We start from the raw sequence: 15,592 nt of genomic DNA, 5'->3' as shown, positions 1-15,592 counted from the left end.
TTATGATCTTTCAGGTAAATATGGCAGCTTCGCAACCAATGCCCTTTCCTTTGGCAACAAAACACATGGACCCTTTGGTAATGGCACATGAGACTATCTCAGACTTAGCCTTTCTCTTTACCATTTGGTCAACCGATTTGACTATGGCCGATTCCTTTCCATTGGGAAGAGAAATGCTTTTCTAGATATCCAATGCTACCATTGTCAATGTCTAATTAAGACTTGGGAAGTTGTTCTTTTAATAAAATTTGCTTTACTGGTGTTCCAAATCATTGTTGATTCCACAACACCAAGCAAATAGATAACATCATTAAGGGTCATGTCATAGTCTGTCTCATAGTAGTCCCAAAGAGACTCACTATGTTACTAAGAAAGTGATTGAACATCCAACTTTCATGAGACTTTGACACCCAACTCTCCCGGCTTGTCAATATGTGACTTTATCTCCAGGATGTGAGCACACATAGACTATGCTTGCCAAATAGGGATTGAGTGACTTTAAACTTTTTAAGAACTTGTGGGTGAGGGAGAATAATTGGAGGAGGTGGAGGAAGTGAAGCATGATGTTGAGGGACACCATCTTCAAGAGATTTGGGAAGATCATAGTTGTCTGAACCAGACATCTATAATGGGAGAAAATCAAGTTAGTTGATTCAAAGTCCTTAATATAACACCTAATATGAAATATTAAAGCTAGGACCCAACACAATATTTTATAACTTGGAAGAGGGATGCCGTAATCCAATCTATAAAATATTTGAAGGTATGCGATTGACGATTCACCAATTTCCACCATGAAAAATGAAATAATTTATTAGGTTTTAATTGGATTTGAAATTCCTAGATCTTTTGAGATTCATTGAACTTTTCAATGGCATGTTTCAATCTCGAGTGCGCCCTCTCAAATTTTGTGACTGGGATGCCGAGGATCACAAAACAAGGTGTGAATAACCATACCAATTCACTTGGTACCCTTAATATTATCATCTAATCAATGTGCCCGTTAACCACACACGCTCCATTGATCTATGACAAACATTAAGTCACCCTTCGTGATCCTTACTAGTCTAAGTTAGTGTGTCGGTTAACCACACACGCTCCACCAACGACTTGGTAAGGTACAAAGTGTGAATTCCATGGGCTAGCACCAAATTCACATTTTTCCTAAAGTAACTAAGATTGGGAATTAAATAAAAAATATTTAGTTACTTTATAATAATCATTATACTTTTAATGAGAATTTAAAGTCATTGTCCTACCCGTTCGGCTAACAACCCTCCACCGATCAAGCAAGCGGTGGGTGAGAGTGGACACCAATTAAGTCGCCATTTTATAGGCAACAACCTTATACCCACCTTATAGACCGGCTTCGTGAATGAGGCCTACTAACGGTAAAACGACTTGTTCTTATACATATATATATATAATTAACCATTAATGTTATAAATAGTATAAGTGTTGAATTTTAACTTTTAAAATTCTAAGTGTTGGAATTAAAGTTTATTAAAGTGTGTGAAACTTTTCCAAATTCCAAAACTTGAGGGCAAGTTTTGAAAAATTCATAAACTTTTGGATATTCATAACTTATGAGTTTTAATTAAGTGTTTAATACTTTTAATGAAAAGTCTCTGGGAAATCCATAACTTGAGGACAAGTTATGAAGTCCATAAAAGCATTTATTAGAAAAACTCTTCAAAAGTGAAACTTATGATTTCTTAAAAAAAACATTTAAAAGAAAAACCTTTTGGAATTCCATAACTTGAGGACAAATTATGAATTCCATTAAAACACATTAAGATCAAGAATTAACTAACAAACAATTTGCAAATAATTCCTATGATCTAACAAAACTCATATGAACATGAACATCCACATCAATAATTTCAAGAATCATATGAACACATATAAACTTGAAATTTTGATTATAACTTTGAAATTGGTCCACCATCATCATTACCACATCAAAAACAGGTTTTATGAGTCCAAAACAGTTTAAGGTAATGATTCTACACCAATTCCAGCACCAAAACTCGAAGATATGCTGTCTGGGGTTCCAACTCGTCGAGTGCATGAACCAACTCGCCGAGTTGGATGAGTTTTGCCTTGGACTCGTCGAGTCCCTTCATGGACTCGGCGATTCTGCTGTGCAGACAGCACATAAACTTCGATTTTTAGCAATTTGCATCAAGTATTCAAGAAAACAAGCCTAGGCTCTGATACCACTGTTGGGTTTTGAGCAATCTAACACTTCCTAAGTGTGCATGCAACCATAATAAACCTTGGATCTATGTTTGTCTAAATACATGCAAAATAATAATTTTCCAAGGTTTATAACCTATCTAACATGGCATGGGGAACATTTCAACATAAAGAGTTAGAAGAGATTACATACCTTTTTGATGAGTTTGGTTCTTGAGGAGTTTGAGGGCCAAGCACCAATAGTGTGAATGCCTCAAATGGAATCACAAAACACCACAAACTCTTGGAAAACTTTGAGAAAGTATATATACTTGTATATTTCGGCCACACACAAGCTCACACACACTAGTTCACTAGTTACACTTAGGCACCATTTCATGCTCCATAAGCATGCTTATATATTGTGCATGGTTAAGATGAAACCTTAATAACCCATGACCTTTCCTTTCCAAGGATCCATGGGTTAAAAGCTCCATGGATTATCCATGGACTTCCATATAAGCCTAGCCCATTAAAAAAAGAGCATTAGCACACACTATATAAAACCAATAGCCCACAATCTAATTAGTCTTCCTTTTAATCTCTAAATTAATTCATAATTAATTTAAGACTAAAACTAATTAAATAACATAACCTCATATTAATATATTATAACTTATAATATATTAATAAACATATGTGTATAACTCTCATAAAATTATCCATAAATAGTTTGGATGAGATGCAACCCAAATGGACCATGCCGGGTCGGGTCAAGTATATACCAAATAAGTTATGGACTTAGACACCTTATCCAACAGCTTCGATCATAGGCATGGGAGCAGTGTTGATGCAGCAGGGTCATGTGATAGCTTATGCTTCAAGGTAGTTGAAGCCTCATGGGGCTGACTATCTGACGCACGATTGTGAGATCCTTTACCACCGGGCAAGGCCAACGTAGTGGCTGACGCCTTGAGCCGCAAGACGGTAACGACCCCAATCTGAGACTTTTGTATGAGGATGACAGTGATTACTCCATTGCTGGAGCAGATCCGAGAGGCGCAGGTTGGGGGACTAAAGGAGGAGCGTCGGAAGTGCGAGTGGATCATAGGCCAGGTGGCCTCCTTTGATTACGACAATCGTGGGTTGTTGAATCTGCATGGAAGGGTCTGGGTGCCGTACTGGGGTGGAGTACGAAAGATATTGATGGATGATGCCCACAAGTCTAGGTTCTCCATCCATCCAGGGGCGACGAATATGTATAGAGATCTTCGACCTGATTACTGGTAGCCCTTCATGATGCGGGACGTAGCTTGGTACGTGGAGGGCAGAGCACTAGAGGCCACATGGCAAGATGCAGCCGTTAGACATCTCCGTGTGGAAGTGGGAGTACATCACTATGGATTTCATCACTAAGCTTCCCAGGACCGCACGAGGGGTTGATGAAATTTGGGTCATCGTGGATCGGTTGACCAAGAGTGCCCATTTCATACCGATCCAGGAGAGCATCTTGGCCGAGATTTACGTACGAGAGGTAGTGACACGACATGGAGTGCCTATCTCAGTGGTGTCAGAGCAAGATGTTTGTTTTACTTCCAGATTTTGGAAGCAGTTTCACGATGAGATGGGTACTCGTCTCATTTTCAGCACTACTTTCCACCTTCAGATGGACAGACAAAGTGAGAGGACAATTCAGACTCTCGAGGACATGCTTTGAGCATGCGTGTTAGATTCCGGTGGTGGTTGCGATATGTATCTTCCATTAGCAGAATTTTCGTATAACAACAACTACCACTCTAGTATAGACCGACCTCCCTTCGAGATGCTTTACGGGAGGAAGTGTAGGACCCCAATCTGTTGGGGTGAGGTCGGCCAAAGGGTCATGGGGAGTACGTAGGTAGTACTCAAGACCACAAAGCGGATCCAGCAGGTCCGAAGCAGGCTCCAGACTGCTCATAGTCGGCATAAGAGTTACGCCGACAGACGACGTTCAGATTTGGAGTTTTAGGTGGGCAATATAGTCCTCCTGAAAGTATCACCCTGGAAGGGTGTTATCCGGTTTTAGAAGTGGAGCAAGCTAGACCCAGGTACATCGGCCCCTTCAGAGTCATAGCCCGGGTGGGCAAGGTGGCATACCGATTGGATCTTCTAGCCAAGCTCAGCCAAATCCACAACACTTTCCATGTTTATCAGCTACGAAAGTGCCTAGTAGATGAGACGACGGTTGTACCCTTAGAGGACATTCAGGTTGATGACAGCCTGAATTACATTGAGAAGCCAGTGGCGATTCTAGATCGCAAGACGAAGGAGCTGAGAAATAAGAGAGTCAAGTTAGTGAAGGTGCAGTGGCAACACCGGAAGGGTTCGGAGTAGACTTGGGAATCCAAGGAGGAGATGAGGGAGCACTACCCAAAGTTGTTTCCGGATCCAGCAGTAGCATACTTCGAGGATGAAGTCTAATTCAAGTGGGGGTGAATTGTAACATCCGTCCCTCGAGGTATTATTTAAATTATGTAAAGTAATATTATCTTGGACAATGAAACCTTTTGGGGTGGACCTTAGAAAATGGGCCAAGAAGTTGGACTGCCCATAAGTCGTACATCGGGCGTAACCTGGCGTACGCAGGGCGTAGTGGCCTTTGGATTCGAAGGACTCGGGGGCGTAGGCGCAGCTTACCAAGAGGTACGCCCAGCGTACGCGAGTAGATGCCAAACCCTAATTGTTAGGGTTTAATACATATAAATACCCCCATTATAGCCTCCCCTTTGGCCTCTTCACCAGTCCCTCACCCTCAGAAAACCCTAGTTCGTCCATACTCCATTGCTTTGTGTGCTTGACCTTTTGGATTCATTTTGGTGAAGGAAGGCTTGGAAGAAGTGAAGAGAAGTTGGAGGAAGAAGCACTTGAGTATCTTGAGCTCAAGGATCTAGAACAAGTTCATCTTTTGGCACCAAAAGGAGGTATAAAGCTCCAATTTTTCCTCTTAGAAGCTTAGATCTAGGGTTTTGAAGATTTGGACCTTTTTAGGTCCAAAGAATGGATCTTGCTCATGCAACTTTGTTTTTGAGCTTAGGGTTGCCACCCTTGAAGCTCAAAGTGTTCCTTTAGCAGTAAAGTTGCAAACTTTGAGGCTTTTATGTAGACATGTAAGAGATCTAACCATTTCCATGAAAGTTTATTGCCATTTTTAGTGTTGGGCTCATTTGGTGGGTTGCAAGCCACCAAGTGATCGACTTTATGGGTTAGGACGAAGTTTTGGACTCAGATCAGTAATTTGGACGTTGTGTCTTAAGGGATCATGCAGTTTTGGAGAAAAGGGATTAACATGAGAGTACGTTGGGCGTACACGCCAATATACGCAGCGTACAAGCCTTTTCAGCAGTATGCGCAGCGTACAGAAAGGTACGACCAGTGTACACTCAGTTAATAGACTTTTGTTATTGGGCCTTGGTTTAGGCCAAGATTTGGATATAGCAGTAGTTGGGCCGTGATGGGCCTTTAGAAGTCAGTCAAGGGCTAAAGGGCTAGTTGGGCATTAGAGGAAAGCCTATTAGAGGAGTTGGGCTCAATTTAGAAAATTAGGCCATTTTGGGACTTTAATGGACCTTCGTGAGTTTGAAAGGACTAGAAAGGATTGGGCCTAGGTTATGGCCCAAATTAGATAAACAGAGGTGAAACAGTCATTTTACCCTTAGAAGGATTCTCAGTTTTTGACTAAGTGTTTATTTGGTCATAACAGCCGGGAGAGTAGTTGGAGCAGCGGACGAAGTTACTTTGCACGGGTTTTTAGCAACCGGATTGAGAGGTGAGTTTTCCTCTAGCAGGAACGGATCTTAGGCACCAGTGTTGGCCCTTCTATGTAGTTATAGTATGTCGGGGTAATCCCGATGACGGGGTTAGCCCGATGCAGTTTATACGTTTCCAGACCTCGGTCTGATTTCGGAGTGGTCCCGAGGAGTAGTTATGTATGCTTGATGTCTTTGTAATTCATGCATGTTATATGTTATGTAAGTGTTCCGGACTTCGGTCTGATGTCCAGGCGGTCCCGATGTAGTTTATGTGAGTATTTTATGTGTTTATGATATATGATATGTTGTGTATGTACTGGGGTAAGCCTGATGCCGGGGCAAGCCTGGTACTGAGGTGAGCCTAATGCCCGATGCGGTCAGATGTCGGGGTGAGCCCGATGTCGGGTAAGTCGATGTTGGGTTTGTCCCAATGCAGTTGAGAGTAGTCCCAGAGTTATGATATTTGTTATATGTTATGTCTATGGTATGTGGTAACTTAGAGGAGCCCACTAAACTTTGTGCTTACAGTTTCAGTTTTGGTTTCAGGTACTTCAGCTAGCAAACGGAAATGTTTGGGATGATAGCATGGTACACATCACTGTCTTTTTAGTCTGAGAGATTACTCTGATAAATTATCATATGACTTTGTCACAGTATTTGATATGATGTTTTTGAGATTCATGGTACATGATTTTCTTATGATTATGTATGGTTTATGGTTTTATAATAGTTTTTAAAACGGAATTTTGGACGGATGTTACACTTGAGGTGTGGATGCTTAGACCATGCTAAAAACGAACTAAATGAAATTGAGTTTATGTGTCGATAGATTGATTGATATGGATTGCTTATCCGTGAAGTATAATTAGTTTTGGTAAATAAAGTAATTTAAGAGTCATGTATAAATGACTTATCTTATGAGGTATAATAATCTAGAATGTGGGGTAAACAAGTGAGTGGATAATAACTTGGTGTTGACGCCTTGATGAGTCAAATCTTTGTCAACTTCACCTTTTCCTTTTACATTTCCTTTTCACACACAATTTGCCACGATCTTAAAAAGTCATATTTACATAACTAGTCCCTTCACATTGTACCACTACCAATTTCAGTCCCCTATGACTTTTTATTTTTGTCTCATTGCAATTGGATATAATTCAAAGCAGCAGTAGTAATTTATAAATAAGTCTACAACATAATTATAAAATATAAATCATTATTACTATATTTTTTTTTTCATTTTTTTCTATCATTATAAATAAGTACAAATATGTTTAAACATATTTCCCGGAATGGTTCGGTGTGGAACGTCTAAACGTCGTAATTTATAAATTTTAAATATATTTGTGTCTATTTAAACAGTTTTTAGATTTGTTAAATCATAAACGATGTATGATTACTTCTAAACATTATTTAGATTTCTTAAATGATGTATGATTGCTTTTGATATACGAAAATCGAAAATAGTCCTTTCTAATGTGACTATCGCAAGCTCAATTTAATGGAGATAATCCAATTTCAAGGCTATAATATCTTTTTTTTTAAAATCTATTTATATCATTTATATCAAGAGACGTGTTAAATATTAGTTTAATAACTAACACTTTTCAATTATATATAACTTAGATATTACAAATAAATATTTTTCACTAAAAGAATTGCCTGATCTTTTTAAAATTTTATCATTATTTCTTCTTTTAGAAAGAGAAAGTGATATTTTCGTTTACCTTTTTCTTTTCTTTTTCTTTATATCTCTTCAACATTATTGTTAGGTCATTGATCAAGATTTCCTTGAGCAACAAAAAATAATAATTTCCTTAACTAACATTTATGTATAAAATCATTTCAACTTGTATATATATACAAAAGAAATAGATATTTCTTTAAAAAAAAAAAGTTAATGCAAAATCCTCCACATGCAAGTTTGTACTATTTTAAAGCATCTCATATCAATTAGAAGCATCCATGTTTCTCACAAAAAGATTGCTTTTGTTTTAATGTTGAGTGGGATTCTCACTCTCACACACTCTCTTCAACATTCAACTTGCCTTATCAAATCACATTTCGGAAATGGAATTAGAATTAGAATTGGCATTGGCATTTCTTCCCTAATTTTAGTTCCTATTCCATTCCAATTCCAATTATTTGCACCTAATGCTCTGTGGGACCTCAACACTTACACAAACATCATCAATCACGAACATCAATAAACTCTCAAATCATGATTCGTGTGATTATTATTAATAATTTCATCTGTTTCTTGATTCTCCCTCTTCTCCAACATCCATGGCTACACCAAGTAAGCTTTTTCTTGCTTTAAAACATTTCACACACAACACCCTTTTTATCCGTGTTTGTGTTTCATATGTTCTTTTTGTTAACAAAGTGTTTTAATTGTGTTTATTTGCTCTTATTATTTTGTGGGGTTTTCATGTTTGGTCTTATTGCGGTAGTTGGAACTCAATACCTGAGAGTTCCATTAAATAATATATCCTTAATTCTTAACAATTCTTGAGTTCCATTTAATAATCTGTACTTAATTCTTAACAATTCCAGATGTTGTTTTTAAAGAAAAGGTGTACTTCAAATGTTTGTTTTGTCCTAGGAAAAAGAAAATTCTTGTCAGCCCAACATAGGCAAATTTTGGTGCACCAAGGCTTCTTTTATGATTTAATATTAAAATTTTTAATCGATTAAAAAAAATTGGTGAGAAAATCAAGATTTTGTAGAGATGTCAAAGAGGGTTCTTGATTTTATGGAGAAGGTAAACCCTGTTTGATTAAGTCAATCAATTGGTGTTTTAATCAAGTGATAATTTTGCTTATCGAATATAATAAAAAAGTTTCGTTTATTTCAAAATTGAAGTTAAGAAGTAACTTAGTTGACATTAAAGTGTCAATTTTTAACTTTTTTTTTAAACTCAAAAGTCACATGTCTCAACTGCTGCAGAACTTGCTTCGAGATGTAGAAATGGGTCTTAAATGCCATAAAATCTGAACGTTACTATCTGTGAAATGTAGATATAACAAATTAAGAAATGTTATCCACATAGAAAGAATTTTTCTTTCCTATAATTGGTGGATTTTTTTAAGCTTTGAAAAGAGTTAAATGTCAAAAAACAGATACGCACTTTCATATATCCTTTTCATTATAGCATCTTACTTTCATTTTGTCGAATTAAAACATTGTACTCTAAATCATCTAAACAATTATGGCAATCTCATCCAAATACAAGAAACTTTTATTGCTATAATTGGGTAAAGATTTTCAAAGTACAATATTCTCGTAAGAAGAAAATTGGAAGCACCAAAGTACAAAGCTATAATTCGGTAGACTTTTCAATGTACAATGCCTTTAATAAAAAATAAAAAAATAAATAAAAAACAAAAATGTAATAGAAAAAAACGAAAGCCTGATGTTATAATAAACAAATAAAAAGTACACTGATACTTTTTGCATTTAGTCGAAAGGAACAGAATAAGCGGACAATGCTATAATTGGGTAAAACTTTTCCAAATATAATGACTTAATAAGAAAAAATTAAAAGTAAAATGTTGTAATAGAAAGAAATGGAAATAGGATGCTATAGTAAACAAAAAAATGAAAGTACGTTGTTGTTTCTTGCGTTTAGTAAAATATTGGCGTGTTATCTTGAATGTGTTGATTTACAGATTCATCAAGGAAATGCAAAGGGTTATTAGAAGACCATCACTTGGACATTAAATCAACTCACTTATATGGACCATGTTACTATTGGCATCTTCATATGAAGTTGTTGGTTCAATGCATTATCTTGCTTTTGTTGTTGAACCATTGTTCTTCTGACTACAAGCCCAATGTTGAAGGTGCATTATTAACATGTTTAAATTCCTTATGTTTTTTTTTATTTGATTATTATACCATTCTACTTTCCTTTCTTTGTATTGCATTGTAATTTGAAAAATCTACCTAATTATAATAGTATCATTCAAATACAAAGCAATTTTTTTCTACTTTAATTGGGCACGCTTTTTAAAGTTGGATATCCTAATAAGCAAAATTAAAATAAAACTGAAAATGCAATGCTTTAATTGGGTGAACTTTTCAAAATACGATGCCTTGAATAGACAAAAACCGGAAGTACAATGTTGTAATTAAAAGAAATGAAAATTTGACTCTATAATGCACAAATAAATTAAATTACAAATATGATATTTAGATTGTATGATTTTTTTTTTAGTGGAAATTTTAATAGAGCTTCTAGAGGATCTAAAGGATACCAATGGGAACATTCAAGATTGGAGTTACTCTGTAGTTAGCCCGTGCTATAGTTGGTCACATGTCATATGTGATCAGAAAGATGGAAACGTCATATCATTGTACGTTTGTTTGTGTTTTTCCTCAATGGTTACTTCTTTATGAAATTGGATAAGTTTTCTAGGGTTTTTTTTATAAGAATGTGGAAGGTATTTATGTCTTTTTCAAAGAGGAGAGAGAGAGTCTTGTCCCATTTTGCTTTTTTTGGGTGGGACAAAAAGTTGTAATGTTTGCCTTATTGTACAAAAAATGGTGACATAGTTTACTTATAAATATAACTTGTCTTTTTTTACGCATCAATATGCAGGAGCTTGGGTTCAATTGGATTTTCTGGGAAACTTTCAAGTTCGATAACCAAATTGAAGTTTTTGACTTACTTGTAAGTGTCATACTCGATTAAAACTCTTATTGACTACCAATTTGTATTAAGTTTTTGGTGAAAAAAATGAACTTTTAAATGCTAGTGCACTCGTCTAAAGGAAGTCAAATTTTGACTTTCTATGTGTCAAATATTCAGCTCTTGGACTTTAAAACTGTGAAAAAAGCTTTTAGCAAATTGAAAAGCTTGAAAATTACATTAGAATAGATGAAAAGTACTTAAGTTAGATATATTTGGAGATAAAACTAGAAAAACGTATGTCGATTCTTCAATTTAGCTCACATAGTTTCACCCTCTAAAGTCAAAATGTTGACTTTTTTGATAGACTAAATTATAACCAACTTGAGGTGATTTACAGAGTACAGACTTTAAATGTGTTATGCGTACTACATTTGGTGAAAAAAATGAACTTTTAAATAAGAATACGACTTTCTAAAGGCTGCTATTAAACTTTAACATTGACAAAAAGATAGATGCTTTTTAACACATTAAAAATGTTGATAACTACATCTAAATAAATAAAAAGTTGTTAAGTTAGAGACATTTTCGGAATGTAAACTAGAAAAAACGTATGCTAACTTTTAATTTTAAAGTCACGGTTTGATTCCCTAAAGTTTTTTTTTTTTTTTTTTTTTTTTTTTTTTTTTTTTTTTGTAGAATAGAGTAATTTATTAATAATTTATGGTGATTTACCAAATTTTCATTGTGTTAAGCCTATTACATTAGAAATTTGGCAAAACGAATTTTGAAATAATACTACACTGTCTAAAAGCAATGAACTATTGCAATTTTGATGTGTCAAATAAGCTACTCGTTGTTAACTTCGGAATTGAAAAAGAGAAATGCTACTAACACATTGAAAAGCTTGACAATTACATTCAAATATTTATAAGATTTATTAACTAGAAACATTTGAAGATAAAACCACGAAAACATATGCCAACTTTTAGGTATAAAGTCACAAGGTTTGACTATCTAAAGCCAAAATATTGACTTTTTTCTTTGATAGATTAAATTAGTACCCATCTTATGGTTATTTATATAAACAAAGCTATAAAACTTCCCTAAATTTTTTATATTTTCAGAAAGAGGCACCTTTGATGTGTGATGGCCATTTGTATAATTGCCAAATGCCAATGCTTCTTTAATATATGTAAAAACCAACTCCAATGAACTTATAGTACTTTTTTTTTGTTATTTAGAAAATAATATTCATAACAAAATAACTCCGATTTTCTTCCTGTTTTTATGCAGGGATTTACATGATAATAAGCTATCAGGTGAGTTGCCTGATCTAAGTAGCTTGGTGAACTTACAAAATCTAAATCTTACACGAAATAAGTTCAGTGGATCTATTCCAGCCTCTTGGGGTCAACTTTCAAACCTAAAATATTTGTAAGATTTTCTTCCTCCCTTTTGACTTCTAAGCTATAGAATTAAATGCAACAAAATAGTTGAATAAGTCCAACATTAGTCAACGTTTCTTTAGAGTTTGATAAAATGCACGTCCAATTTATTATTCTTATTCTTATTGCTTTTGAAGAACTCTATTTTCATTTTCCAGAGATCTTTCGGGCAACAATCTAAGTGGAAAAATCCCTGAAAAGTTATTCTCGACTCATGTATTCAAGTATGGAACATACTTTTTTATTTAATTTATAATTTTTTTTATATACTAAAAGTTTTCTATCACCTTTACTAAATACAAAATTGAGCCCCTTACCAATCCCGTCACTTGAAGGGTATTTTAGACATTTAACCCTTGTTTTATTAATTATCATGTTATTCAGCTTTACAGAAACATCTCTCGATTGTGGTGCCACGTTTCCACAACCTTGCATTTCAGGCTCCTCTGTTTCAGGTTTGTTTTATTCATTATTACTTATTACTTATTTTCCCTTCAAAATTTTATATCTATGACTAAAAATCGTTTTTTTTTTTTTTTTTTTTTGATTTTTTCATAGGTTCTACTAAAAATTCAAAACTAAAGTTGGTTACTTTTGGCGTTGGTTGTGCTGCTCTCGTGCTTTTATTGTTAGGAGCCATCTTTTTATACCGATTCAAGCTTATGTCCAAACTTGAACGTGACTTATTCATTGATGTAGAAGGTTGCTTAATGCTTCCACTCATATCATATTACTCATATTTTAGTGTAGTTACGTTATTTTACCAATAATAGCAATATGTAACAAATAAAATACATTACTCATATTATAGGTGAAGATGACAGTTTAGTTTCATATGGGCAACTTAAAAGATTTTCATGGCGGGAAGTACAGCTGGCAACCAACAACTTCAATGAAAGCAATATCATAGGTCGAGGAGGTTTTGGGAAAGTTTATAAGGGTGTTATTGCAGATAACACAAAAGTTGCGATTAAAAGACTCGCGGATTATCAGAGTCCAGGTGGCGAGGCAGCTTTCTTGAGGGAAATTCAGTTGATAAGTGTTGCAGTTCATCGTAATCTTCTTAAGTTGATTGGGTTTTCTACAACATCGTATGAAAGAGTACTTATTTATCCATTTATGCAAAATCTAAGCGTTGCATATCACCTACGAGGTATGTTGATTGTTTACTTTTAGGCATTCTTGTACTCTGTTTGGCATGAATTGAAGTTGTACTGATACTTATGTCAATAGGACAAGAAATATAAATGTGCTTTCATTTATTTGTGTATGACAAATTAATTATCCTCCTACTTTTGTGCCTAATATTCTCCTACCTATTTTAGATGGTGACAAGTGTCATTTAATTTAATTTAAATTTGGATGAAATGTTAAATTTATACACTTGTCATCATCTTAAATAGGTAGAAGGAAAATTATGAACAAAAGGTAGGAGGATATTTAATTTCTCTTTGTGTATTATAGCACCCTAATTTTATTTCATCCTATTATGGTATCATATTAAAAAATTATTTTCTTAGTTAGGAATTGTATTTTGAAAACAAAAAATATATATTATAGCATTGTACTTTCACTTTATTATTGTGACATTGTGTTTTGAAAAAAATCTACCCAATTATATCAGAAAAATTGTTTGGGTAGAATTTTCAAAATGCAAAGTAGGATAATAAATTATTATTTCGTGCATTTAACATGTGAATTTTTTTTATCAACAATAGATTTGAAACCGGGAGAGAAACCCTTGGATTGGGCAACACGAAAACGTATAGCATTTGGTACAGCTCGTGGCCTAGAATATTTGCACGAACATTGTACTCCAAAGATCATTCATCGTGATATGAAAGCTGCAAATATTCTTTTAGATGATGAATTTGAACCTGTTCTTGGGGATTTTGGGTTAGCAAAGCTTGTAGATAATGATCTCACTCATATTACAACTCAAGTGCGTGGGACAATGGGACACATTGCTCCCGAGTATTTGTCCACAGGAAAATCCTCGGAAAAAACCGATGTTTTTGGATACGGTATAACATTGTTGGAACTTATAACGGGACAACGTGCGGTGGATCTTTCTCGCCTTGAAGATGAGGAAGATGTTCTCCTTCTTGATCATGTAAGTACCATTTTCTATCTAGATGTGTTTGAGTTGAATTACAAAAACACCCTTCGTAAAGATTACTTGTTGATTCATCATCTTAAAGATTACTTGTTGATTCATTATCTTGCAACTTCAGATCAAGAAATTGCTCAGGGAAACGAGGATCAGTGACATTGTGGACCCGAGTCTCACAGTTTATGATGCAAAAGAAGTTGAAACAATGCTTCAGGTGGCCTTGTTATGCACCCAAGGTTCACCAGAGAATCGTCCAAAAATGGGAGATGTCATTCATATGCTTCGAGGACAAGATTTGGTGGAGCGATGGGCAGAATGGGAACAAATAGAAGAAGTTAGGGTTCAAGAATTCTCTCGAATGTCTCACCAGTTTGCATGGGGTGATGACTCAACCCTCGATCAAGAAGCTATACAGTTGTCACGAGCCAGATGAAAGTGGCCCAACTCGAGACTCAGAAAGTAAAATCGTATACTTAAAGAAAATATTACATGAAATGTAATAAAGTTTAATTAGTGTATTTGGCTTTGGGCTTGCTCATTGTAAACTTACGTGAGATACAGATGTCTATGCTACTTGTAGTTTTGTTGTTGGGTGACATGTACGTTTTCTTGGTTATACCGTTTTGGTTAATAGTCTGTGATAGATTTTTATATTTTTTTTCTTGTTAAGAATTAAAAAAAAATGTTCTGCCATCTCGTTATTAATTGTATCCGGGATTCCTGATTAACCCTTAATTAATTCTTAATATCAATCACATAAAAAGAGTTTTGAATTTTTTTAGATCTTTTTTATAATTTATTATTATTATTATTATCATAGAGTAAATTATGCAGATGGTCCCCATGGTTCGGGGTAATCTACACACCTAGTCCCTAATTTTATTTTTTTTTAACTTGGATTATAAAATGTATTTTTTGTTGCATGTAGATCTGGTAATGGAGCGGGTTTAGAGCGAATCAATATTGATCCAAACTCGTTTAACAAATTTTAAAATCCAATCAAAAACCGCTCTGTAACCCACAAGGTTTTGAATAATCAAACACATACCCTTATCCACCATATCAACAGATATCCGAACCTGCACCATAACCTGTAGGTTTTTGAATAATAAAAAAAATGTTTATTTAGAAAACGCATACATACTCGAGGACTTTCGATCGGAATTAAGTTTACTATTGTAGTAACTTTCGATTGATTTTTAAATGTCTAATGCGGTGATAGAGAATAGCAATTGCAAACTTTCTTCCGGTTAATAATGACTTTATTGATTTATAAAGGAAATTAGGAATTGTTTGATGAAATATATATGAAATGATACATTGATTCTTGTTAATAGACCATCTAGACGTTGACTCCTCGAGTCCTATGTAAAAATAGTTTGGCCTTTGGTTTTTTCCCTTTGGACTTTCGATTATAATTAAAATTAAACTT

The 15,592-nt window shown here is 34.8% G+C and overlaps 1 protein-coding gene across 1 annotated transcript; it reads left to right on the top strand.

The window, feature by feature from the left end:
* Positions 1-7,915: 7,915 nt before the first annotated feature.
* Positions 7,916-14,813, top strand: LOC145048962 (Leucine-rich repeat protein kinase family protein). Its single transcript, XM_078997618.1, has 11 exons — positions 7,916-8,265; positions 9,638-9,811; positions 10,186-10,324; positions 10,570-10,641; positions 11,896-12,036; positions 12,206-12,271; positions 12,432-12,502; positions 12,606-12,749; positions 12,859-13,200; positions 13,766-14,160; positions 14,282-14,813. The coding sequence occupies exons 1-11, from the start codon at positions 8,253-8,255 to the stop codon at positions 14,591-14,593; spliced, it is 1,869 nt and encodes a 622-aa protein (XP_078853744.1). The 5' UTR covers positions 7,916-8,252; the 3' UTR covers positions 14,594-14,813.
* The last annotated feature ends 779 nt before the right edge of the window (positions 14,814-15,592 follow it).

The sequence above is a fragment of the Lactuca saligna genome, chromosome 5, assembly GCF_052625555.1.
Source record: "Lactuca saligna cultivar CGN05327 chromosome 5, ASM5262555v1, whole genome shotgun sequence".
NCBI lineage: Eukaryota > Viridiplantae > Streptophyta > Magnoliopsida > Asterales > Asteraceae > Lactuca > Lactuca saligna.
The sequence above is the reverse complement of the archived record's forward strand: the minus strand, read 5'-3'. Positions and strand labels throughout refer to the sequence as shown.